This window comes from Myotis yumanensis, unplaced genomic scaffold (genome assembly GCF_028538775.1).
Source record: "Myotis yumanensis isolate MYYU_CA2020_CCGP unplaced genomic scaffold, mMyoYum1.0.hap1 SCAF_2, whole genome shotgun sequence".
Classification (NCBI taxonomy): domain Eukaryota; kingdom Metazoa; phylum Chordata; class Mammalia; order Chiroptera; family Vespertilionidae; genus Myotis; species Myotis yumanensis.
In genome coordinates, this window is record NW_027223753.1 from 39,815,246 (window position 1) to 39,839,734 (window position 24,489).

Consider the following 24,489-nt stretch of genomic DNA (forward strand, 5'->3'; position numbering starts at 1 on the left):
GCTCTAACTTAGACAGCTCTGATGAATGCTAGATACTCCATCCATACACCATTTCCATTTGCTTGCCTAAGCATATTGCATTCCAAAACCAAACTCATGACTTCTCTCTGCAAATCTGCTCTGCCTGAAATCTGCCCCAACTCAATAAAAAGTGGCAATTCCATCCTTCCAGTAGCTCTGGTCCAAACCCTTGCAGACATCCTCACCTCCTTTCTCTCTCATATCCCACCTCCAACCCACAGCTCTACTTTCACGTTACATCCTGAATCTAAACACATCTCAGCGATTCTGCTATGGCACCCTCCTCCAAGCTACCGTCATTTCTCAGCTTACTTATTGCAACAAACTCCTGACAGGTCCCCTGATTTATCCTACTTTCTGTTTTCAAGACAGAAGCCAGGATGGTTCTTTAAGATACAAGTATGATAACTCCATTTGTGTGCTCTAAACCTTCCATTGGTTTTTTAAAAATCTCATTTAGAGTAAATGCCAAGGTTCTTGCCATAGTCTAGAAAAGTCCCTTGTTTTCTCTGACCTCATCTCCAACTCCACACTCCTTCAGTCACTCTGCTGGTCACACTGGCCTCTTGCCACCAACATAGCTAATGGCTTCTGCCTCAGTGTAGTACCGCTACTTTCCCCCTCTCACCAGAACATTTTCACCCTAGATACACATATGGCTCACTTCCTCATCTGCTTAAGATCTTTGAGGTTGTCCATGAGCACTTTAAAAATTACAACTTCTAATACTTCCCTAATTCTCTTTCCTTGCTTTATTTTCTTCCTCCCCATTACGTTTACTACCATTTCACACAGTGGCTATTTTATTCTTTATATATCATCTGTCTCCTCTGCTAACAATGTAACCTCCATGAAGATGGGAATATTTGTCTGTTTTGTGTACTGTTATACCCTCAGCTCCTAGAACAGTGCTGGCACATAAAAGGTGTTCAAATTAAAAAAAAAAAAAAAAAGCTTCAATGCATATATATATTCTAACAAGAGACTTTTGTGTATTAAATTTATAGTGTCTGCCAATATTTTAAAACTAGAGGCCCAGTGCATGAATTTGTGCACGGGTGGGGTCCCTTGGCCTGGCTGATGATCGATCAGGGCGATTGGGGCCCACAGGCTGGGGGGAGGGACCGTGGGAGGTTGGCCAGCCATGGGAGGTCGGCTAGCCATGGGAGGTTGGCTGTGGGAGTGCACTGACCACCTGGGGGCAGCTCCTGCATTGAGCATCTTCCTCCTGGTGGTCAGTGCGCGTCATAGCAACTGGTCAACTGGTTGTTTGGTCCACTGGTCATAATGGTCACTTAGGCTTTTATATATGTAGATTTATATCTACTATCTTATTACATACCTTATATTTGTTCTATTTCCCTCTCCTCCCCCCCCTCATTTTCCTCTTTCTTGATTGAGATTTCTTCTCTTTTTTCATTTTGTTCCTTTTTTCTTTCTTTCTTTTTCTTTTCTTTTTTTTTGGAAGGTATGTGTGTTATGACTATCTTTTAACAGTTACCCTACCATGTTTTAAAATTTAATTAAAGTATAATATACAGGAAAGGGCACAACTCATAAGCTCAACAAATTGTCCCAAATTCAATATATTCATTCATTCAACACACATAAAACAAATAAAAAAGCCATAAGTGCCAGTGTCCCACAGTGCCTTCTTGTGCTCTCTTCTAGTCACTATTCTCTCTCACAAGGGAACCACTCTCCTCATTTCTAATACTAGAGGCGAATACTGCATATTTTGAACTTTATATTAGTGGAATCATTTCAAATGTCCTCTTTGGTGTGTCACATTTCATTAAATATTATGTTTGTGAGAGTCATTATATTGTGGGGTATAGCTGTAATTTGTTCATTCCTATAACTATTCCATTGTGTGAATATATTATAATTTACTTTTCCATTCTACTTTTGATGGACATATGAACCGTTTCCAGTGTAAGGCTATTTTAAAAAAGTTCTATGAATATGCTGTATATATCTTGGTAAACATATGTCCATTGGGTATAAGAATAGGTATGGAATTGCTAGATCATAGGATACACATATATTGGATTTTAACAGACACTGCTGAACAGTTTTCCAACGTGATTATTCCAGTTTACACTCTCAACAACGGAGGAGAGTTCAGGTTGTTCCACAACTTCAATAATACTTGATATAGTCTTTTTAATTTTTAACTATTTTGCTGGGCATGTAGTGTTATTGTACTGTAGGTTTTATTTGCATTTCCCTGAGACTTGAACAGCTGTATATAGTGTACTTGCCTTTTGGATAACCTCTGTGATTGATTTCTATTTTATATATTCTGGATATAGGATGTTTATAGAAATATAAAATATTTCCATTTTATATTTTCTGGATACAAAGATATTTATAGAACTCATATATATATATATATATATATATCCATATATATATAAATAAAATATATTTCATATATGAGTCCTTTGATTTAGTCCTTTGTTCTAAATCAAGTATCTTCTACTCTGTATGCCTTTTATTCTTTGTTATCTTTTGATGGCTATATCCTAGCTATTCTAACTCTTTTAAGGCTAAAGTGAATTAATATTGTTACTCTCAATCAAAAACCTTAGAAGGGTTCAACTTTGATCACCCTCCCAATGTATGGCTATTAATGTCAATATTGGCACTAATATTTTTTTATTTGGTGAATATTTTTGCTCAGCTTTCTTTCTTGCATCCAGAATTCTCTATGTGGGATTATTTTCCTTCTGCCTGAAGTACATACTTTAGAAATTCTTTTTATTTTTTTCAATCAGAGGAGAAATACATTTTTTTCAAAAGAGGCTTACTTGAATATGAATATTAAAAAACACTCACTTGTATTTTTTTTCAAACTTTTCTGTTTTATACCTACTCTCCTTAACTAAGCATTTTGTGCTGCTCATCATAAGTATTACAAAAACTTATTAATGGGTTCAGCAGCCCCCTTTGGACTAAACGGAATGTTTGGATTACTCAGAAAAATCTTCTTCAGCTGTTTTCATCATGGCATAATCCCCGAACTCACAGGGACTCTCCCTGGACACATGTAATTGTATGAAAAGGGCTTTTAGCCTTATATTCAGGGCTCTTGTTTAACTCTCTTATTTACTTCAACTTATTTTCCACTCATCCACTTCCCCCTATACTCAATAATTCCATCACTTCACACCGTAAGGCATGGTTTTTAAATTAATGCTACCTCTGTGCTTTCTCATTCACCTCATCAGATATGTCTCCCCCACCATATCTTCTTTTAAATGAAAAATTCTTTCATTGTGGTAAGAACACATGAGAGCTACCATTGTAACACATTTATAAGTACACAACCCAGTCATGTTATCTATAGGCACAGTCTTGCTTATTCTTAAAGGGTGGATGTAATCCTTTGGGGTCCCAACTTTATACAGAGTCTCCTATTATAAACTCACTCTGGGCAGGCCCTGGGGTGCAGCCCCTGTACTCTGCATGCCGTGCAATCAGAACAGGAGCTCAGGGGACTCAGAGCTCAGTAACAACCCTCAGGGCAAAAGTAGCTTTGGCACTCACTCACTTCCCAGGAGTTCTGTTGCTGCAGGAGTGTAGATGCTTTCTTTTTATATCAGTTCTGTGATACTTCCATAAATTAAAAAAAAAAATTCTTGTTTCTGTCAGGACAGTCAGATCGTCTCATCTACTATATTGTCAGAAACTAAAGTTTGATTTATTCTTTCTTTCCTTCTTATTCACCAAAGTTTTGTTAGGCAGCTGACGGCCTTGTTACGGAGATACAGAGAAAAATACCCAATGGTCTCTGATTTTCAATGTGCTCACAGTACGCCGTGGCGGGGACACAGGTACACAATGAATTATAATGTAAGCATGCTATAGTTTTCCAGAAATGAAAATAAATGGAGAGAACTAACAGTTATTTAGCATAGGAACCAGCCACTTTGGATGCAGTAACAAAACAGCACTGGGAAATAAGTAGTAGCTGCCTCATTTGCACATGAGAGTAAGTAAATTTTCCAAGGTTACAGGACTTGAATATAGTGGTCCTGGATTCCAAAAATGTTCAACTGTAAAGCCTAACATGGAAACGTGATCATTCAGTTGTGAAGTGTCATGGAAACAGGTGAGAGGAATTGTGGTCCCCGGAGCGTGGGAAAGCAGAGATGGACTGAGGCGAGCGAGGCCTCAGAAGAAGTGACTTTTGACACAGACCTGAAAGGATTCACAGCACATCAGCAGGCAGAGAATGAGCAGAAAGGCATTTCAGACAGAGCAAAGAGATCGAGCAAAGTTACAGGAGCACCTAGCCATAAGCTGAGCACAGAGAAGGAGGTGTGCTGGGAAGGTGTGTGGCAGGGATGAGACCCGCTAGCCTGGGGTCCATTTCATGATCATTACAAATTTATTTATGTATTTATTTTTTCAAATATATTTTATTGATTTTTTACAGAGAAGAAGGGAGAGGGATAGAGCGCCAGAAACATTGATGAGAGAGATCGATCAGCTGCCTCCTGCACGCCCCCCAGTGGGGATGTGCCCGCAACCAAGGTACATGCCCTTGACCGGAATCGAACCTGGGACCCCTGAGTCCGCAGGCTGACGCTCTATCCACTGAGCCAAACCGGTTCGGCTACAAATTTATTCTTCGTACAACTCTGATTCTCACACTTTTTGAAATATCAGTGGTTTGCTATGGCTTATTGGGTTGGAGTGCTCACCTGTTTTCTTTGTCTATCCAGTGTCTTTTTTTTTTTTTTCTTTTCTGATTAATGGCCCTCTTATTTTCCTTGGGAAATCTGTCAACCTGGCGTTAGGTAGTTTTGCTAGATCTGATTCTACCCCCAGCTCCAGGGTGAGTTTATGACCCAGATGGATCAACTGGAGCATCAGATCCCCCATTTATAAGGACTGGTTCAGGATGGCATGTGGCCCAAACAGAGCCTGTAAGATTCAAAGCTGGGCCTTTTCTTATACCTGTTGAGAATATGACAATTTCCAGTTTTCCTCTGGGCTTCCTAAGAGGACAGGGTCTGAGCCTGTTACTGCTAGATGCCATCTTGCCTCCACAGGGGTAGGATTTGTCCAAAAGTGGAGTGACCCAGAGGGAGCAGAGCCAGGAGCAATACTGAACCCTTGTAGTATTGCTTGTGGCCCTGGAGGCCCCCTTTCTTTTTTTTTTTGACTTAAGATAGTATTATTTGATTACTGTTACTTATAATCAAGTGTCTTAACTAGCATGAAGGTAAAATGCAACCTAAATAAAGTCAAGTAATGATATCATACTGTAGCATCAGTGTGTCAATTACATGGGTCTACAAAAACAAACTCATCAGGATCTGACAGATTAAAAAGAAGGAACAAATATTTGCTGAGTACCTATTATGTGGCATACTTTTCAATTTAGTCTTCAAAAAACCCTGGTGAGGCCCACATTATGATCTCTTTTTATAAGTAAAGAAACCCAGCTGCAGAAATATGAAGTTACTTACCCCATGGCTAATAAGTATTAGCATCTAGACTGAACTCAGGTCTTCTGCCTCTAAGTCCAGTGGTCTTTCCACTACTGCTCAGCTGCCTCACTAGAGCAAGTTACTTGGTATATAACAGATGTTCAATAAATATTTAGAAAATAAATTAAAATCTTGGCAACACACCACTTTAAAATAATATCATAATGGTGAGGAGAACCAGGAAGAAATGCAACTTACATTGGCCTTGGGAGTGCCTGGCCAGCTTTGGGTCCTGGGGGCAGGCCTCTGTCTGGATGCTGTCAATCACAGCATCCTGCTCTCTGGCCAGCATTCTCTTCATATGTCTCTGAACTTTCATCACTGGGACTTTTCCACACGTCTCTTCATAGGAACCCACCTAAACACATGCAACAGGGAGAGTACTGAAGGGCTTTGACTTACCTGTTTAGTTCTCTGCTTACACATGCTGTTTATTAATTCCTCATAGACAGCCCTTATTTATTATTTTATTTAACTCTGTCTTACCAGACTCTGAGTTTCATGAGGGCTCATGCTGTGTCTTTTGTTCACCTCTGAATGCCCAACGAATGCTGGGCACAGGAGGCCAGCAGGATAGAATGGAGCACTGACCAGAGGCAGGTTCTTATAGATTTAATATCACTTAATCTTCATGACACCTCATTGGGGAAATGTCCTTAGTGCTCTGGATAAAGAGTTTGGAACATCAAATAACTGATATCTGGTTGCTGAAGGCTAAGTCCAGCAGGTCATAATAAATGCGAAAAGTCCTCAAAAGTCCTCAATATTCAGCAGGGCTGAATATCAGCATTATATTAGCCTGCTGCTGGCCAAACAGCTGTAGGCAATTCCCCTAACCCCGTGGTCGGCAAACTGTGGCTCTCGAGCCACATGTGGCTCTTTGGCCCCTTGATTGTGGCTCTTCCACAAAATACCACGTGTGGGTGCACGTACAGTGCGATTGAAACTTTGTGGCCCATGCGCAGAAATCGGTTTTTGGCCTGGGCGAGTCTATTTTGAAGAAGTACTGCTGATATTTGGCTCTGTTGACTAATGAGTTTGCCGATCACTGCGGCCTAACCTGATAATCTTTTACTGTTTACCAAACTTTACCTTTGATTTGTATGTTTATTTTGCTAAAGGGCAAAATATGTGAATAAAAAGCCGTGGGTCCGGACATTTGGGAAGCCACCCCACTAGAGAGCTGGTTTCCACCTGGCTTTCCCCCATGCCTTCCAAATTTATATTTCTTGTCTAGTCTCTATCCATTTATGTTGCAGCCCCTTCTCCAGTTTCCTGAACCCTTGCTGCAAAAGACTGCGGCATCTGGTCACACAGCTAGTAATATACAGAGGCAGGACTTGACCTTAGACCCCTGTACTCTTGACCACTAAGGAATACTTGGTGCCTTTCAGCTGACATTTCATCTTTTTACCCACCATTCTTCTGTTCCTACCTAACTCTTTCCAGAGTTTGTTGAACACTTACTGAAGGTGAGACAACATGCTACCCTTTGGAAATGGAGAGATGCTACCTACACAGTAGTTTATATGCATGGAAACAATACATACAAATAATCTACACTAATAAAAGACAAACACGCAAATTGACCGTACCTTTGCTATGCCTTAAGCCATGCCCACCAGCCAATCAGAGTGACTATACGCAAATTAACCCAACCAAGATGGTGGCCGGCAGCCACGGAACTGAAGCGAACAGTAGGCTTGGTTGCTCCAGTGATGGAGGAAGCCAAGCTTCCCGGCCGGCTCTGAGCTCCACTCAAAGCAACAAAGTTTCAATTATCGAAGGTAAATAAACCCCAGAATAAAAATAAAGAAAAAAAAGGAGAGGCTGGGAGCTTCCGTCGCCGGGGGGCTTGGCCAGCCTGAAAACGGCCCTCAGCCCCTCACCCAGACTGGCCAGGCACTCCAGTGGGGACCCCCTCACCCTAAAGGGGGTGTGGCCAGCCTGAAAACAGCCATCAGCCCCTCACCCAGGCTGGCCAGGCACCCCAGTGGAAACCCCCACCCTGAAGTGGGTGTGACAAACCTGCAAACAGCCATCAGCCCCTCACCCAGGCTGGCCAGGCACCCCAGCAGGACCCCCACCCTGATCCAGGACACCCTTCAGGGCAAACCAGCTGGCCTCCACCTGTGCACCAGGCCTCTATCCTATATAATAAAAGGGTAATATGCAATCTGACCCTAACAGCAGAAAGACTGGGAATGACTGGTCATGACACACAATGACCACTAGGGGGCAGACGCTCAATTCAGGAGCTGCCCCCTGGTGGTCAGTGCACTCCCACAGGGGGAGCTCTGCTCAGCCACAAGCCAGGCAGATGGCTGCCAGCACAGCAGTGGTGGTGGGAGCCTCTCCTGCCTCCTCAGCAGCGCTAAGGATGTCCGACTGCAGCTTAGGCCTGTTCTCCGGTGGCAAGTGGACATCCCCCGAGGGCTCCCGGGCTGCCAGAGTGATGTCTGACTGCCAGCTTAGGCCCAATTCCCCAGGGAGCAGGCCTCAACCAGCAGGTGGTCATCCCCCAAGGGGTCCCAGACTGCGAGAGGGCACTGGCCAGGCTGAGGGAACCCCCAAGTGCACAAATTTTTGTGCACTGGGCCTATAGTCTCTACTAATAAAGGGGTAATATGCTAATTAGACCTGGTCAACAGGACATCTTCCAGTCATCCAATCCTCCTTCCGGACAAAGCCACGTTGGCGGGGGCTAAGGCAGAGGTGGTTAGGGGCGATCAGGCAGGCAGGCAGAGGTGGTTAGGGGCAATCAGACAGGCAGGCAGGTGAATGATTAGGAGCCAGTGGTCCTTGATTGTGAGAGGGATGTCTTACTGCCAGTTTAGGCCTGATCCCTCAGGGATCCAGCAGTCGGACATCCCCCGAGGGGTCCCAGATTGGAGAGGGTGCAGGCTGGGCTGAGGGACCACCCCCCCATGCATAAATTTCATGCACCCGGCCTCTAGTTAAGGTATAATGTGGCAAGCTTTTCACAACAGCATTGCTTACTGAGATGAAACAGAGAGGAGGAGGAGGTAAAATCTCTTGATTTTAAGAGACAAGGTTGGGGAAGACTTCGAAGGCAGGTTTTATTAAACTGTGTTTTAAAATATAAGAGATTGATTGAGGGGCTAAAGGATCCACCTGGCAGATAAATCAGCATGAGTAAAAGCATGTGGTATTTAGTGTCCTGTGAGAATAGTATAGAGGCTACTGATAAGGGAAGCTTTGAATGGCCAGGGGGAAAGAATAGGGGAAGAAAGACAGGAAATGAGACTAGAAAGACAAGATAGAATGGGGCTGAGTTGGGAAGGGTTTTGCATCTGAGGCAGTGTGTGGGCTTCATCTCACAGTGACAGGGAGTCAGGCAGGAAAGAAACCTGTTCAGATTTGCATTCCAGAAAGATCTGGATACATTGCAGGAAGAGACACTGGAGACAGAGGAGAATTCGAACATTTCTGGTCATTTAAGCATTTTCTAATGATCACATGACACAGGAGAGGGGATTACTGTCCTTCTGACCACAAGTGGACATGAGGGTTGACTATGATGATATATTTGAAAGTACTTGAAAAAAGCTAAAGTAATCAACAGATAAAAGGCATGGAATTTTCTGAGTTCTTGGTGGGATCTAAGCAAACTAAGAGGACAGTGTTAGGAGGGGCATTCTTTTTAGTCACATAGCCAAGAATGAGTTTTTAAGTGGAAAAAGTGATAAGAAAGTAGGGAAGTCAATGTTTCACACAGGTATGGTGGCTGCCTTCCCACAGTGTAGCCCATATAAAGTAGTTCAAGGATTCTCATTGGGCCTGTCCTTGGGATTGTGCCCTAGAGTCAGTTTGAATCACAGTGGATTATGTATCTACTGACTTATAGTTTGTATTTGACCCCAAAGAGCACTGCCCAGCTAAACTACCCACCACATTTGTCTAACACATTCCAAATAACTTCTAATAATATCCCAAACTCAAATCTACTCAATGAATGTAGGAATATGTCCAACCTCATATCTGGCTCCTGTCTCATGGCCAGCACTGAGAGCACATCCTGCTTTTGCTCTTTAATGGTCAATACATCTTAATCAGGCTCCTCTACTGCCTTTCTCACAAGCTCCTGATTAATGATTTCCTGACCTATGACCTCATCCCCCATTTACAGCCCTGCCCTGGCCTTGCCCTCTGGCCTTAAAGTACGGTGCTGCTTCCCTGGCTCTGATTCTTGTCTTTCTCTTTTTTTAAATATGTATGTATGTATGTATGTATGTATGTATGTGTGTGTATGTGTGTGTATATATATATATATATATATATATATATATTTTAATTTCAGAGAGGAAGGGAGAGGGAGAGAGATATAGAAACATCAATAATGAGAGAGAATCATTGATTGGCTGCCTCTTGCACACCCCCTACTGGGAATGAGCCCATAACCTGAGCATGTGCCCTGACTGGGAATTGAACCATGACCTCCTGGTTCATGGGTCACTGCTCAATCACTGAACCATACCAGCCAGGTTGGTCCCTGTCTTTCATAATTCTCTGAATTATACACCTAACCTGGTCCAGCCCTATCCTGGGCCGACACACTAGCTCAGGCTAACACCACCACCAGGATGATAGATCCAATCCCTGCAGAAGAACCTGAGACAATTTGATATTATACGATTTCTATACAGGTAGATATTATACAAGTATCTGGAATTTTTTAAGCACTAGTAGTAGCCCTGGTGGAATCTATTGTTTAAGCCTCTAATCACACTGTTTTGGAGGGAGTAGTGTCAACTGGATATCAATACACACACATATAAAGTATTTAGTATTAATAAACTATCAACCAACCAATCAATCAATAGACAACAATAATACATTTCATTTTTATGGTAGCTTATGGCTTACAAAGCACTTCCATGTACATTATTTCATTTTATCATCGTGACTGAGGGTAGGAATGGGGATGGTGATTATATTCTCATTTTACAGATGAGATGACAGAGCTTAGAGACAAAGAGCACAGAATCTTCCCTCCAGGCATGTGCAAGTGCATGGTTGGCACCTGAGCATCTCTGTGTCTTGCCCACTGGGTGCCTTGCTGGACTCACACCAGCCTCACCCTACTGTAAAGGCCTGCATCGGGCTACTCAGTGGAAAATCCCCGGCTGGAGCTCAGTGTTGTTGTCACGTTCCTATCTTTGGTAAAATGCCTTCAAAACCCACTGCATCTTCTGACTCTGTCTGAGAGCTGCATGCCTCACCCTCTAGAAAGTCACCCAGGGAATGGATCCTATGACACAGCTGTACTGTACTGTTGGGCTAGCGCCCTGGAACACAGATACCTTGCACATAAGGTCTGGATGTAGATCCTTTTCTGTTTTCTGAGGTTCCAATTCATGTGGCTCTTTTTCCTTTATTTTTTTATCCTGATCTTCATCTTGAGGGCTGAAATGTGAAGAGATACCCAGGAAAAAAAAAGGAAGTTTAGAGTGTTTAGATAATAGTGTACCACTCAATCCTAAAGAAAATGAATGGGAAAAATGAATTCAAACAGATGTCAATTCCTCTTCTTCATTTTTTTTTTAAAGGTGAGGGGGACCAGGATCAGGCCAACCATAGATAGCTTCTCTGAGTTTCTGTCTGCTCCAATCAATGCCAGAGTAAATTCCTGCTTAAAATTGCCTAATAACTCCCCATTGCCTGTAGGATAAAACGTAAGTCCCATAGTGGTCTGGCCCCTACTTTTCTTTCCACCCCATCTCCCTCTGCTCCATACTGCACTTTTGTTCTAGTCTAGACTCTCACAATCCCCCAAACCTACCAGGCTACTTTGAGCAACTCTCCCTTTTTACTTCCATTTCCTTTGTCAGGCACGCCTCCCACATCTTCTATTGCTGAAACACACAGCACCCTTCTCAGTTTGTCCAAGTCTAATTACCTCTGGAATCTACCTGATTCTCTTGAGCAGGCATGCCTTATCTGCAGCACTCTGTCCTTCCATCTTGTATTATAACATAGTGCCTATGGATCTGTCTCCAGTTCCTCTGCTTTGCTTTGTCAACTACCTAAAAATCAAGCTACAAAGAGGCAGAACTCTCTTAATCACCCCCCACTGGTGCTGTGTGACCCAGGGTAGCAAGAGCAGGGTACAGTGTTCCCAATGACACAAAGGACTGCTGCGCACCAATATGTAGACAGCAGCTGCCCTGGAGGAGGATACAGTCAAGGTGGAGAGTGAATGAGAAACAGGACCAAGAACAGAATGCTGGGGAGCATCAGCATCCATGTGAGAAGTTCCGTTTCTGGCCTTACTATGAACTAGATGGTTCTACAACCATGTTTCAATGGAAGGCAGAGAAAGAAGGGCCCTCCAATGAAAGAAGAGGTGGGCATGAAGAAGGGAAAAACACCAGAAGAGTGCTGTTCTGAGAGACGAGGGAGGGAAAGAGTTTTAAGGAGTTTCATTCACTCATCTAATTAGTCAGCACTCTTGTTCACCACTGAAGCATTTACTGGTTTTCCTGTGATGAACAGGGACTGTGAAATGAGGACTGGGTTCTAATTCCCACTGTCCCTCTTTCTAAGTCTAAGATTAACCTTCCTAAAAATCAAATTTTCTCATGTATAAATGAAAGGTCACAATGCCAATTTCCATGGTTGTCATAAGAACGAAATGTGATAGAAGTGTTGAAAGGCTCACATTGTTTATAGCATGCCTTCTTCTTCATCAAAGCATTTGCTGAGTTAGAATCACCCAGTTCTTTTGTTCCCATTGCAATTATTGATAATTCCCCTAAAGCAGGGCTGGGGAACTATTTTTCTGCCAAGGGCCATTTGTTTATTTATAACATCATTCACGAGCCATACAAAATTATCAACTTAAAAATTAGCCTGCCATATTTGGTCAAACATTTAAGTAAGTCACTCCTAATGTCTTGGCAGGGCCAGACCAAATGATTTTGAGGGCCTTATATGGCCCTCGGGCCAGACGTTCCCCACCCCTGCTCTAAAGCATTTACTTGCCTTATTGACATACATGTCTTTTGTAATCCATCTTCCTATCCCCAGACTTTGTCCAGGAGCTTCCACACATTTAATATTGTGATTTACAGGAATAATATTATGGGGAGAGGGTGCATTATCTCTGCTTTGAAACTCTTTCATGGTTCTCCCTGACCTACCGGACAAAGCCTAAATTTGTACCATCCAATACAGTGGTCACAGTCCACATGTGGCTATTGAACACTTGAAATGTGTCTCATTCAAACTGAGCTGGGCCAGGAACACCAAGAACAAGGAAATATGGGCCTTGCCCACATGTAGCTCACAGCAAGAGAGTGGGCAGGAGGGTGAAAATCAACAGGCATGCTAACAAACACAACACACAGTGACACCAGTGCAAACTCATGGGTACCTTACAGACAGTGGTGCCACAGGGAAGGGACTGGTTACCCCTCGCTGGAGGAGGGGAATCAAGGAAGGCTTCTTGTAGGAGGGACATTTGATGGTCAGTAGGCGTTTGCCAGATCATTAAGTTGGGGCGAGTTAATTAAATGGGCAAAGGAAAAGGGACTTGAGACCGCATGGTGCGCTTGGGAAATGTTAAGTTCCTGGGGATTCCCGTGATGGTTCCATGCCTTCTGGATTGCGTGACACTTCCTTTAATCCAGGAGTCTCTGAGGAGAGTGGCGAGGCCTCCGTAACTGCTAAAGCCCCAGTGGCTCGAAAATAGCTCCCATGTGCTGTGTTTGCTCAGTGACAGCAGCGTGGGCTGGAGCAAGGCGAGGGGGACGGGTCCCTGAGCACCTTCTCTGCACCAGGTGCCTGGCCAGGCCCCAAGGTGCTGAGCCAGGTCAGACACTGGAATCAGAGCTACGCCATCAGTCGTCAGGGGCTGGATTACTCCCTTTCCTTTTGAAGATAAAACTCACCTATGTCCTTGGTGGAGGAAACTCTTCCAAGGCTGAAAGTAAAGAGGAAAATGGTCATTTTCATAAACCCACCCTCATCAACCAGGTCTCTGCTTGGTTACAGATCATTAGAGACCAGACTGCAAGAAGAGGTGGGTGAGATCTTAGCACAAGCAAATGTAGACACTGACAACAGAAACTTCCACACACTGTTCCCAGTGGGGCTGAAGGTCAATCCAAAAAGAAAACAAGCATTTCTGAAATGACAGTGTATGCCAGTGGGAATGTATGATTTCACATAGAAAAATAAACAGTTTGCTGCATACCTTTCCAGGAATGCATCTGTAGAGTAGAAAACTTTTAAATCATATGAGGAAGTACAAATTTATAATATTTGAGCAATACAGTATTTCAGTGGACAAATTGGAGAGTGTGCAGGTCATGCTGGGATTTCTCCCGCATTGATCACGCACCCACTGATCCAAATTCAACTCTACCGTGGTCTGGGTTTGACTCCATGAAAACTGTGTCCCACTGATGACAACACAGTCCTCATGTATTTACTCATCACAGCGCTGGTGCCATTCCGTATTTGGAATCTAGCCAAGAACTTGAAGAAAACAGAGACTATTCCAGCATCCAAAATGGTTCCACATAGTCCAGGCCCAGTAGCTCAGCACACCCAGGCCTCCATACAGGGCCCACTGGTTTCTCTTTCCTGTATCATCAGCCACTCAGATGGCAGCACTGGTAGGACCAGGGAGACGGACCTCATCTCAGATCTCTGCTCTGTTATTACAGGTTGCAGAGCCCCTCCGGGCCCCGGGTTCTCACCTGTAGAGTGGAAGCAGTGTACCCGCTCACCACTGATGCTGTGGATGAAGTCCTACCATGTACACACCAGTGCCTGGCACACACAGACCTGGTCCATACCCGCCTGAGCACACGAGGGACTCACTGATAGACACGGAGATAGTGAGAATAGAAAGAAATGACAATCGTCAGAAAACGATGACAGCACAGACTTGTGGTGGTTTGTGTGAGGGCAACTGGTCTGCGCACCTGCAGGGGCCCAAGAGCATCTCTTAGGAGCGTGGACTGTCCACTCAGCCCCCTGCACTCCCGTCACCAGGGAAGACTGATAGCAGTTTCCAGCCACCAGGAGAGAATCCTGAGATGAACATAAACATGTCTGAAGGCTGAAAGTTTTAGTTAAAAATGAAGAATACGTTCACGCTGCTTTATTTTGCGAGGGAAACAATTTGGTCCTTCAGAGAGCGCACTGCACAGAGAAGCTGATTATTTGCCCACGCTGCCAGGTAAGGGAAGCATTTTAATAGAATGCTTCTGCGCTTGCTAGTAGGAATAATAACCACCTGGAGTTTTCTAGCCACAGATGAGCAGTCCTTTCCAGTAAGCCCAGAACACTGGAGCAGAAAGTTAAAGGCTCCAGACTAACGGTACCCAATGAGAAAAGAGTAGAACCCTAACGGACCTAGTCACAGCGTTAGGTGAGTGCCTACTGTGTGCCACCTGCAGTGCTGGGTGCTTACCTCCTCTGTCTCACTTAGTTCTCACAGAAGTTTAGTGAGACACGTACTGGGCCCCTTCTGCACTGACATCTGCCACTGCAGGTGTGGTAACCACAGGCATGTGCGTCCTGCCCTCTTGGAGAACACACCATTTTACAGAAGATACAATGGGAGCTGGGAGAGACCATATGCATGGACCAGACTCCAGGCACTAGCTCTTAAACTGTGCATCTGAATTTACCTTATAGTCATTCTCACAACAATCCCAGCGGTGGGCATTTCTGTTACCTCCGTTCTACAGGTGAGGAAATGGAGGCTCAGGCTGCACAGTCAGTGGCTGGGATCAAGGCCAGGGATTGTGCTTGGGCCCTAATCAAGTTGCTACACTGCCTCCAAGGAGTGAAATCAACGTATTCTGTCACCTGGCACAGTGCCTACCAGGAGGCCAGAGGATGTGCCTTCAAGGTTTGGGCAGTCTGTGAAAGCCTGGGATGTGCAAATTTGTCTTGTGCCCAAGACATCTTCCCCCCAAAGAGACAGTAAGTAAAAGCCAGTTGGGCGCCAAAGATGAGAGGCTGGGAGTGGATGAGGATCAGCGTTTCCCATTCCATCACACGTCTTCTGTCTCTGACACTGGGGCTCAGAACCTTATCAACTGGAGTCTGAGAGCCTCAGACATCAGGGGAAAACTGACAACAAGGACCTTTTCTCCCTCCTAATCAAAACTTCTTTGGAATAAACTCTGCAATCTGTTTTAGTTAGAAAGTTGTTAAGAAAAAAGGAAGTGCCCGGTCAGCGTGATTCAGTGGTTGAGCATTGACCTATGAATCAGGTCAAGGTTTGATTCCTGGTCAGGGCACATGCCCAGGTTGTGGGCTCAATCCCCAGTGTGGAGTGTGCAGGAGATAGCTGATCAGCGATTCTCTCTCATCATTGATGTTTCTCTCTCTCTCTCTCTCTGTCCCCCTTCCTTTCTAAAATCAATAAAAATACATATATTTAATATAAAGAAGAGAGAAAACAATACCTTTTGGAGTTCTTCAATTCCAACTTCATAAGTTGCTAAAATAAAGATGAAAAAGAATGATTTCAAGGCAGTTCCTTAGAGTACCAGTTTCATACAGTACCCAGTGTGAAATCATTTATGCAAGACCAGAGTTCAGTGTTCTCCACCTTCACACGGATCTATGTAAGGCTTTATCAAGGTGGTTTGGGAAGTTCGGGGTCAGTGATCACAGTTTTAATTTCGTGGGGATTTCCAGGATGGAATGTACAATCAATGAAAACATTTGAAACAATTTTGAGTTTCCTGTTTGGGTAAATACATTCCTTCCCTATGATTAAGACATTAAGTGCCCAACCTGTTTTGTCTTCCAGACGGAAAGTGTAGTGTCAGTCACCGGTGACTGACTGGGTGCTTAACGTGTTAAGAGAAATCACTGAAATTGAATGGTAGCACTCAGAAGACAAACTTTAAAGGAAAAGGAAAGGGGGAAAAAGTCAGAAACAGTCTACATCCAATTTCAACAAAATGACTGCTATAGCATGTCTAAAAGTGTTGCCTCCCACCCATCTCAAGTTTCTTAGTGCAGCTTGAAAAGAGGAGTCGGACCACAACTCAGGCTGGAAGACCTTTTGATTTTTTTTAATAGTTCTGTGGATTTTATTTAATGACATGATGCCAACCTAACAAACACAAGTAGTGGCAAGAATTTGGGTTCAAAACCCAGTCCTGATACTACCTGTGGGATTGCAAACACATTACTTCATTTCTTTGAACCTCAGCTTACACATCTATGAAATGGGGTCAGTTGGTATCTGCCATACAGAGATAATGGGAAGATTAAAGGAGTTGATATAACAAACTTAACATACCTAGCAGGTCACTGTTGTATAGAAAGTGATGTTTTTTTTTAAAAATAAAATTGCTAGTTTGATGTTTCCTTGCTTAAAAGTTATCATAAAAGTTTTACCTTACTGTTAATGAGTGCATAATGAGTAGGACCTCCCCTCCCCATTTCTTTTTTTCCTCTCTCTGCTAGAGTCCTGAAGCTTTAGTTTAGAAAACTGACCAAACGTCATGTTGCATTCTTAAGCCATAATGATTCTAAACATACAACCCATTTTTAAAGGAAAGGAAACCCTAGGTTTTCCATAGGGACTACCCACATGGGATTGTTGACACACAGACCTAAGATTCTGGGTGGATGATTAATTGCCAAAACCGGTTTGGCTCAGTGGATAGAGCGTCGGCCTGTGGACTGAAAGGTCCCGGGTTCGATTCCGGTTGGGGGCATGTACCTGGATTGCGGGCACATCCCCAGTGGGAGATGTGCAGGAGGCAGCTGGTCGATGTTTCTCTCCCATCGATGTTTCTAACTATCTATCTCTCTCCCTTCCTCTCTGTAAAAAATCAATAAAATATATTAAAAAAAAAAAAGATTCTGGGTGGATGATTAATAATATGTAAGTCAACTTGGGAAATTGTACACTGTTATTTTTACTGGTTTTTGAATCAAACATTCTGCTATTACTTGCTTTAAAAACTTCGTTTAGTTATCAATACATTTAAAATGACCGCTTATGACACAAATGGCCTCATCCATTCAAAGTATGGATATTTTTTCCAATTTAAAAAATACCTTCTTTCCTTCCTCAAGTTTATTTACCATATATATTTATTTAAAGAATTAACAAATCATGGTTTTTTTGCTTCTCCTTGCCATTGGGTGGGGGAGATATTATGATTCTGTCTTAGATATGGGGTAACCAAGGCTCAGAGATACCTTACTTGACAAGGCAAATAAAAAAGGGTGATACAGTCCTTTCCATAGCCCGGCTGGTGGAGCGGAGGACTACCAACAAAGGGTAATGCATGCACAGTTAATAACACATTCATAATTTAATGCTGCTTTTAAAACAAAGTTTAATAATAAGTCTTGCCATAAAAACTTGCTCCTGAGATAGAAATGTAAAGTTCAAAGGGCTGGACCCCAGAGGGTCAGGAAGGGACTGGAGTCCTTGTTCACATTTCATGCGGAGTTAGATAACCCTCTCCACTGAACAGCAGCATCCCAGCTGGGAGAAGAGGACAACTATCAGAGGGGAGAATGAAAACCTTCTTGAAGGAGAAGCAACATAAAGTGGTGGGAAGAGCGTGGATCTCAGAGGCAGTCTGAGCCCATTTCACATTATAGCTCTACACATAGCCCTTATGTGACTTTGGTTACTCAATCTGACCTTGAGTTTCCCATCTCTCAAAGTGGGTTAAAATCACCCTATCAGCAGGATGTACACAGAAGACCTAACACAGAACTGGGACCAATCACACAAGGTCAGTAAATGCTAGTGTTTATTCTGGCACCAACATGTACGCCTTTCATAGAGAACTGACTCATCCTACAGGCAGAACAGAGACATAGAAACTTGTGGAAATGCTATGAGTCTCTGCTTCTTCATCTTCTTCCCTGAAAGGGTCTCTTTTTTTCACATAAAAGTCTGAGCTTTTTTGGCGATACCAGAGACAGGAAGACATAACTCTGAACCATTGGTCAGAGCCATTAAATGAATCGTATGCTCCTATCAAGGCTAAACACAAAAGGGACCTAATTCCCATGGTCTGTTATCTTCCTCTCCATACATGAAGCTTCAGGAAAGACATTGAAAGAAGAGAGATGAAGGTTGAATAGGAGGACAAGGAAGAAAAACGAATCGCCATATCTTGATCTTTCTCTCCCACATAGCGACAAAAGGCAAAGCATCTAGATCAGTGAAGAAAGGCCAGAGGAGGGCAGAGAGAAGGCAGTACTGAGTCCTGAGATAGCACGCATGCCCAACTGGATGCATTTATATTTGTAAGAGACTAGACAAAGGAGGGGGGAACTATATGGTAAAGCAGCATGGCTGTGGATGTTTAACTTCATAGTCAGAGGGGAGAAAATACCATTTTTGACACATTTTCATTCCACACCGGGGTTACAATATTAGTTGGCTTAGCATACTTACAACCAGTGATTTCTTTTGCAGTGCGCAGGTTAATGGAGTTGCCAGAATGTCTCAGATATGGAATTATTGCCTCATAATTATGTGGTTCTTCAACTTCAGCACTGAGAAGCATGGAGAAAAGAAGGTTAGTCAAAATAAAATGTTTCTTTAAACATTTTGTATTGTAAAACTTTTTTGTATTTTTTCCTCATTAGAGAGGTAATATAAGTATGTCTGGCCAATATGGTAACCTGAGCAGTCATGGAAGGCACATCATCCCTGTTCTAAAGACATAGGAATTCTGGATAAAATATAACAATGCAAAGACTTATACAAAGAACACCTAACTCATCTAGACATCAGTAAGGTAAAAATCTCCAGGTGCCAGACATCAAGAGGAAACTCACAATTAAAGATGTAAATGAGAACTGTAACCAAGGGACTCAGAGGCAAATGGGAACCAAATAAAGAAAGATCTTAGCAATTGGTTGACTGGGGACCTAAGGTCTGAGTTGGAAGTTATGTCTGAGCCACAGGCCTCATCTGAATGGGAAGCTGAAACTGAGCCATCAGCATGAAGTCCAGAGTCACAAAATGCCAACCCATCTGCAAAAGGAGTTCTAAAACTATTGGTGCACTCTCCTAGGTTCTGAGCAGGAAGACTGCTGCCTGACAATGGCCTTAGAGCTAAAAGAGAGTCCCCATGAGATACCAGAAACTTGCACAGGTGTGGGTTCCAGATGCAGACTGTCTGTGTAGTTCTAAGATGCAAAGCCAAAAGGGTGCTTGAAATGCAACCCTACCCTCTGCTAAAGCAACTCTGAAATTACTCGGTAAACATACTTCCATATCCTTGGACACCTATGATTTCGAAAGAAACAGTTCCCACTACAAACAAGCTTACAGTCACAACTGCACACCCCACCAGGAAATGAGCCACCATAGATAGTCGGAAGATATAACTCAGGAGAATTAAGTAGCAGAATTATATGAATGTGGCTTTAACATAAATACATTTTATGTGTTCAAAGAAATAAAGTGAGGGACAAAAGCCATTAGAGGGTGTGAAAAAAAAATGTACAGTAGGAGACAGGAGAAAGAAGTTATAGAAATAATAAATATAGTTCTTAAAATAAAAATTTTAATGTATAGGTTGAAAAGTAGACTGGGTGCAGCAAAAGAGAGAATTAGTGAACTAGTTAAATCTGAGGAAGTTACCCAGAAGGTAGCACAGAAAGATTAACAGATGAAAAATATTAAAGGAAAAGTTAACAGTAGGGAGGATAGAATGAGAAGGTTCAACACACACACACACACACACACACACACAATCCCCAAAAATGTATACACACACTTTGAATAATTATAAAGGCAGTGTTAATTAAGAATAAAATGGCCCAGCCAGTGTGGATGGTTAAGCATTGACCCATGTACCCAGAGGTTGCTGGTTCGATTCCTGGTCAGAGCACATGCCCAGGTTGCAGCCTCAAATCTCTGGTGGGAGCCATGTAGGAGGCAGCGATTGATGTTTCTCTCTCATCGATGTTTCTCTCTCTCTTTTCCTATCTCTGTAAAATTCAATAAAACATATTTTAAAAAAGAATAAAATGGAATTAAAATATTAAATAATAATATGATGGTGAGAGAAAGCTATGAGAATTATTCTTAGGTCTTTATATTGTTTAGGAGCAGGGTAGAGATTTTGACTAACATAAGACTTAATTGTAGATGTCAAAATTTAACTGTAATCACTAAAAAAGATTGAAACAGAATATTTAACTTCTCACCCGGTAGAAGGAAAATATGCAATAAGAAAACTTAAATGTTTAAGAAGGCAGAAAAGGAAGAAAAAAATCCAAGTAAAGAAATTTCATAGTAAATTTAAAACATGAAATATAATGGAAAAAAGTCCAAATAGATCAAGAATCATAAGAATGCAGAGATGAACCTACTCTAATAAAATATAGATTATCTGACTTGCTGTTTTAAAAATCCAGCTAATGCTGCTATAAAGCAACAGACAAACCAAAGCGCTGGCATTGATGAATGGGAAAGAGAGCCAAACCAAATACTAACCAAAAAGAAAGCTTAGGTAGGTATATTAATAGTAGACCATACTTTAGCATGACTTTTCAAGAAAATGAGAGAAGGTATACACACACAACCACAGAGTAGAGGTAAAAAAGAGGACAAAACTGGGGATAGCTTCAGGTTCTTAGAAATCTATGAGGATGTTATGATCAGTTCTCTGCCAATAAGTTTGAAAGTCTAGAGAAAATCAGCAAATTTAGTGAGAAATATAAAATTATCTCCCTGGCTGGTTTGGCTCAGTGGATAGAGCATCGGCCTGCGGACTGGGGGGTCCTGGGTTCGATTCCGGTCAAGGGCATGTGCCTTGGTTGTGGGCATGTCCCCAGTGGGGGGTGTGCGGGAGGCGGCTGATTGAGGTTTCTCTCTCTTTGATGTTTCCAATTCTCTATCCCTCTTCCTTCCACTCTGTAAAAAAATCAATTAAATATATATATTTTTAAAAAAATTATCACAGTGACTAAAGAAAAAATAGAAAGATGGATAGGCCAATAAATCATAAAAGGGCTTAAATAAACAGTGCACAAACCCACAGCCCCCCTACCCACCTCCACATTCTGCCCATCTGTGATGAGGTTTAATGACTAGTTTCAGAGGGAAAAAAAAAGGAAAAGCTATGCTACTCATTTTAAAATGAAAGAATAATTTTGATATGAAAACCACAAGATGACCAAACAATGAAAGAAAAATATAGCCCAATCTCACTTAAGACATTTTAGCCCGAATAAAATAGTAGAAAAATGAATTAATCAGTAATAAAAACAACTAAAATTTCCTCAAGACTTCAAGGATGACTTAACATCAGAAAATCTGTCATTGCAATTAATCATACTAAAACAATGAAAGAGAAAATAAAACCCCACTCAGATTATTTTAATAGATGCAAGAAAGCATTTCAGGTAAAACTTTCTTAACTAGATTAACTTCCAAAAATGTCACAATAGAAAAGTGGAATAAAAGGAGTTAATATGTAAACTCTATTAGGAACTCCTGCAATAGAAAGACAAAGAAACCAATAGAAAATTGGACAAAAGCATATGGTAGATATCACAGAAGCAAACAACTAAATAGTTTATAAGTAAATTCACAACTTCACAGTAACTGGGGAAATAGAAGTCAAGACAATGAGAATTTGGTTCCACACCCTTCAGTTTAGCAAGAATCTTAAAGTTTGAAAAACATCTCATTTAGCAAGAATATGGAAAACAGGAACTCTTCATACAGGATTGAGAATATGAATTGGAACAACTATTTTGGAGGATAATTTTTTAATACCTAGCAAAATTAAAGTTGTTTATTTATTCTTGTTTAGCCCTTCTAACTCTAAGTTAAAAAAAAAACAACCTAAAGAAACTTGCTCATATTTACCTGTAAATATATGAGGATGATTGTTGCAGCATCATTTGAAAGGTTGAAAATTTAAAACCACCTTCATGTTCCTCATTAAGGGAATATGTGAACATACTGTGATATGTTGTTTATATAAAGAAATACAGGCAATGTGTAAATGGAATGAATAAACTAGACTTACATGCATTAACATCCCATATAATAAAGAGGTAATATGCTAATTGACCATCATCTCCTCACAAGATGGTGGCACCCACAGCCACAAGATGGCAATGCCAAGACCCCTCAGCCCCGCTGGGGGATGGCAGGCGCACGGTGCAGCCGGGCTTGCCCCCAGGCAGGCCTGGCTGTGCCGCACGCCTGCCGCCGGAGTCCCTCAGTCCCCTCAGCCCCACTGGCAGTGAATTTTCATGCGACCATTTTCTTTTTGATAAATCCTTACCCTAGGATATGATTATTTCTTTTAGATCATCTGTTCTCAGGGAGCAGGCCTAAGCGAGCAGGTGGGCAGTCCCCAAGGGTCCCAGACTGTGAGAGGGCGCAGGCTGGGCTCAAGGACCCCCCGTGTGCATGAATTTTCATGCACTGGGCCTCTAGTATAATATGAAAACACAGCTTTGGAAAAAAATCAAGTTGCAGAAGGTTAAAATAAGATGCCATTTATACAAAAACTAGAGGCCTGGTGCACAAAATTTGTGCATGGGGAGAGGGGTGGTTCCTCAGCCTGGCCTGTACACTCTCTCAATCTGGGACTACTCGCTCCTAATCACTCACCTGCCTAACTGATCGCCCCTAACCACTCACCTGCCTGCCTGATTGCCCCTAACTGCTCACCTGCCTGCCTGATCGCCCCTAACTGCTTGCCTGCCTGCATGATCACTCCTAACCACCTCTGCCTTGCCCCCACACCTGGGACCCAGGCTTCCCTCCTTCACCTGGGCCCGTTTTGTCAGGAAGGACGTCTGGAAAGTCGTCCAGAAGACGTCTGGTCTATCTGGTCTAATTAGCATATTACCCTTTTATTAGTATAGATGTAAAATACTATACCTTTAACAGATATGTGAATTTGTAGCTAAAGTGTAAGAAATATACTAAATGAATCCACTCTTGCATTACCAGCTGGAGTTGCCTCTGGGAAGGGAGAAAGAGAAATGGGACTGGGGAGTGAGACAAAAGGGACTTCAACTGTGTCCACAGCAAATGTAAAATAATGATTTCACACTGGATGTGGACCGTAGAGGGGAGAAAAATTACCCATAATTCTCCCACCTTAACACAAGTGAGGTCTCAGTACTTTGGTATTTTTCCTGGTTTTATTTTCCATTTAAAGGCATATCTGCATAGTTGTTACAGACAATGAAAAGGTGGCAGCATTCTCTTTTATTTTTTTTTTTCCATTTATTATTATACTAGAGGCCCAGTGCATGGATTCATGCGCTGGTGGGGGGGTGGAGCCTGTGGGGATCAGCCTGCTGTGGGAGTGCACTGACTATCAGGGGGCAGCTCCTGCATTGAGTGTCTGCCCCCTAGTGGTCAGTGCACATCATAGCGACTGGTTGACCAGTCATTCTGGTCGTTCTGCCATTCGTTCGCTGGGCTTTTATATATAGACTAGAGGCCCGGTGCATAAAATTTGTGCACTCCGGTGTGTGTGTGGGGGGTCCCCCAGCCTGGCCTGTGCCCTCTCACAGTGCAGGAGCCCCACGATTGATCACTCCAAAGAAGTAGGCCCCACCCACCTATCTGGGGCTCCTTGATGGATTGCTCCAAAGAGGTAGGCTGGAGCTGAGGGTCCTGCCTCCATAGCATGTGGAGCCGCAGGACCCGCCTCCTTCGTGCGAGGTGGCGGAGACACCAGGACCCGCCTCCACAGCACGCGAGGCAGTGAGAACTCTGCCACAACCCGCCACCTCTGTGCGAGGCCACAGGGACTCTCCACCACAACCCGCTGTGCTGTGGAGCCACAGGACCCCCAGGCCCTGCCTCCGCTATGTGCACAGCCATCTTGTGAGGGCATCACGGTGTCAGGGTGTAATGACCACCTAGGCCCGTGGTCGGCAAACTGCGGCTCACAAGCCACATGCGGCTCTTTGGCCCCTTGAGTGTGGCTCTTCCTAA

The 24,489-nt window shown here is 42.9% G+C and overlaps 2 protein-coding genes across 4 annotated transcripts in view; one reads left to right on the forward strand and one right to left on the reverse strand.

Moving 5' to 3' along the window:
• The window catches only part of PRKAA2 (protein kinase AMP-activated catalytic subunit alpha 2), a 99,758-nt gene extending 85,366 nt beyond the window's left edge, over positions 1 to 14,392 (forward strand). Inside the window, exon 9 of the mRNA XM_070405216.1 lies at positions 14,219 to 14,392. Within this exon, the coding sequence (XP_070261317.1) occupies positions 14,219 to 14,358 (140 nt within the window). The 3' untranslated portion in view covers positions 14,359 to 14,392. The remainder of the gene's footprint in view (positions 1 to 14,218) is intronic.
• Positions 1 to 24,489, reverse strand: part of FYB2 (FYN binding protein 2) — a 93,952-nt gene that overhangs the window by 21,137 nt on the left and 48,326 nt on the right. For all 3 annotated transcript variants that reach the window (XR_011470238.1, XM_070405214.1, XM_070405213.1), the window contains exons 5-9: positions 18,955 to 19,055; positions 15,977 to 16,011; positions 13,439 to 13,470; positions 10,850 to 10,952; positions 5,724 to 5,883 (exon numbers count right to left, since the gene is read on the reverse strand). Coding sequence is in view for 2 of the 3 variants with exons in the window: in XM_070405214.1 (XP_070261315.1) it covers positions 5,724 to 5,883; positions 10,850 to 10,952; positions 13,439 to 13,470; positions 15,977 to 16,011; positions 18,955 to 19,055 (431 nt within the window). In the remaining variant the exon portion in view is untranslated. The remainder of the gene's footprint in view (positions 1 to 5,723; positions 5,884 to 10,849; positions 10,953 to 13,438; positions 13,471 to 15,976; positions 16,012 to 18,954; positions 19,056 to 24,489) is intronic.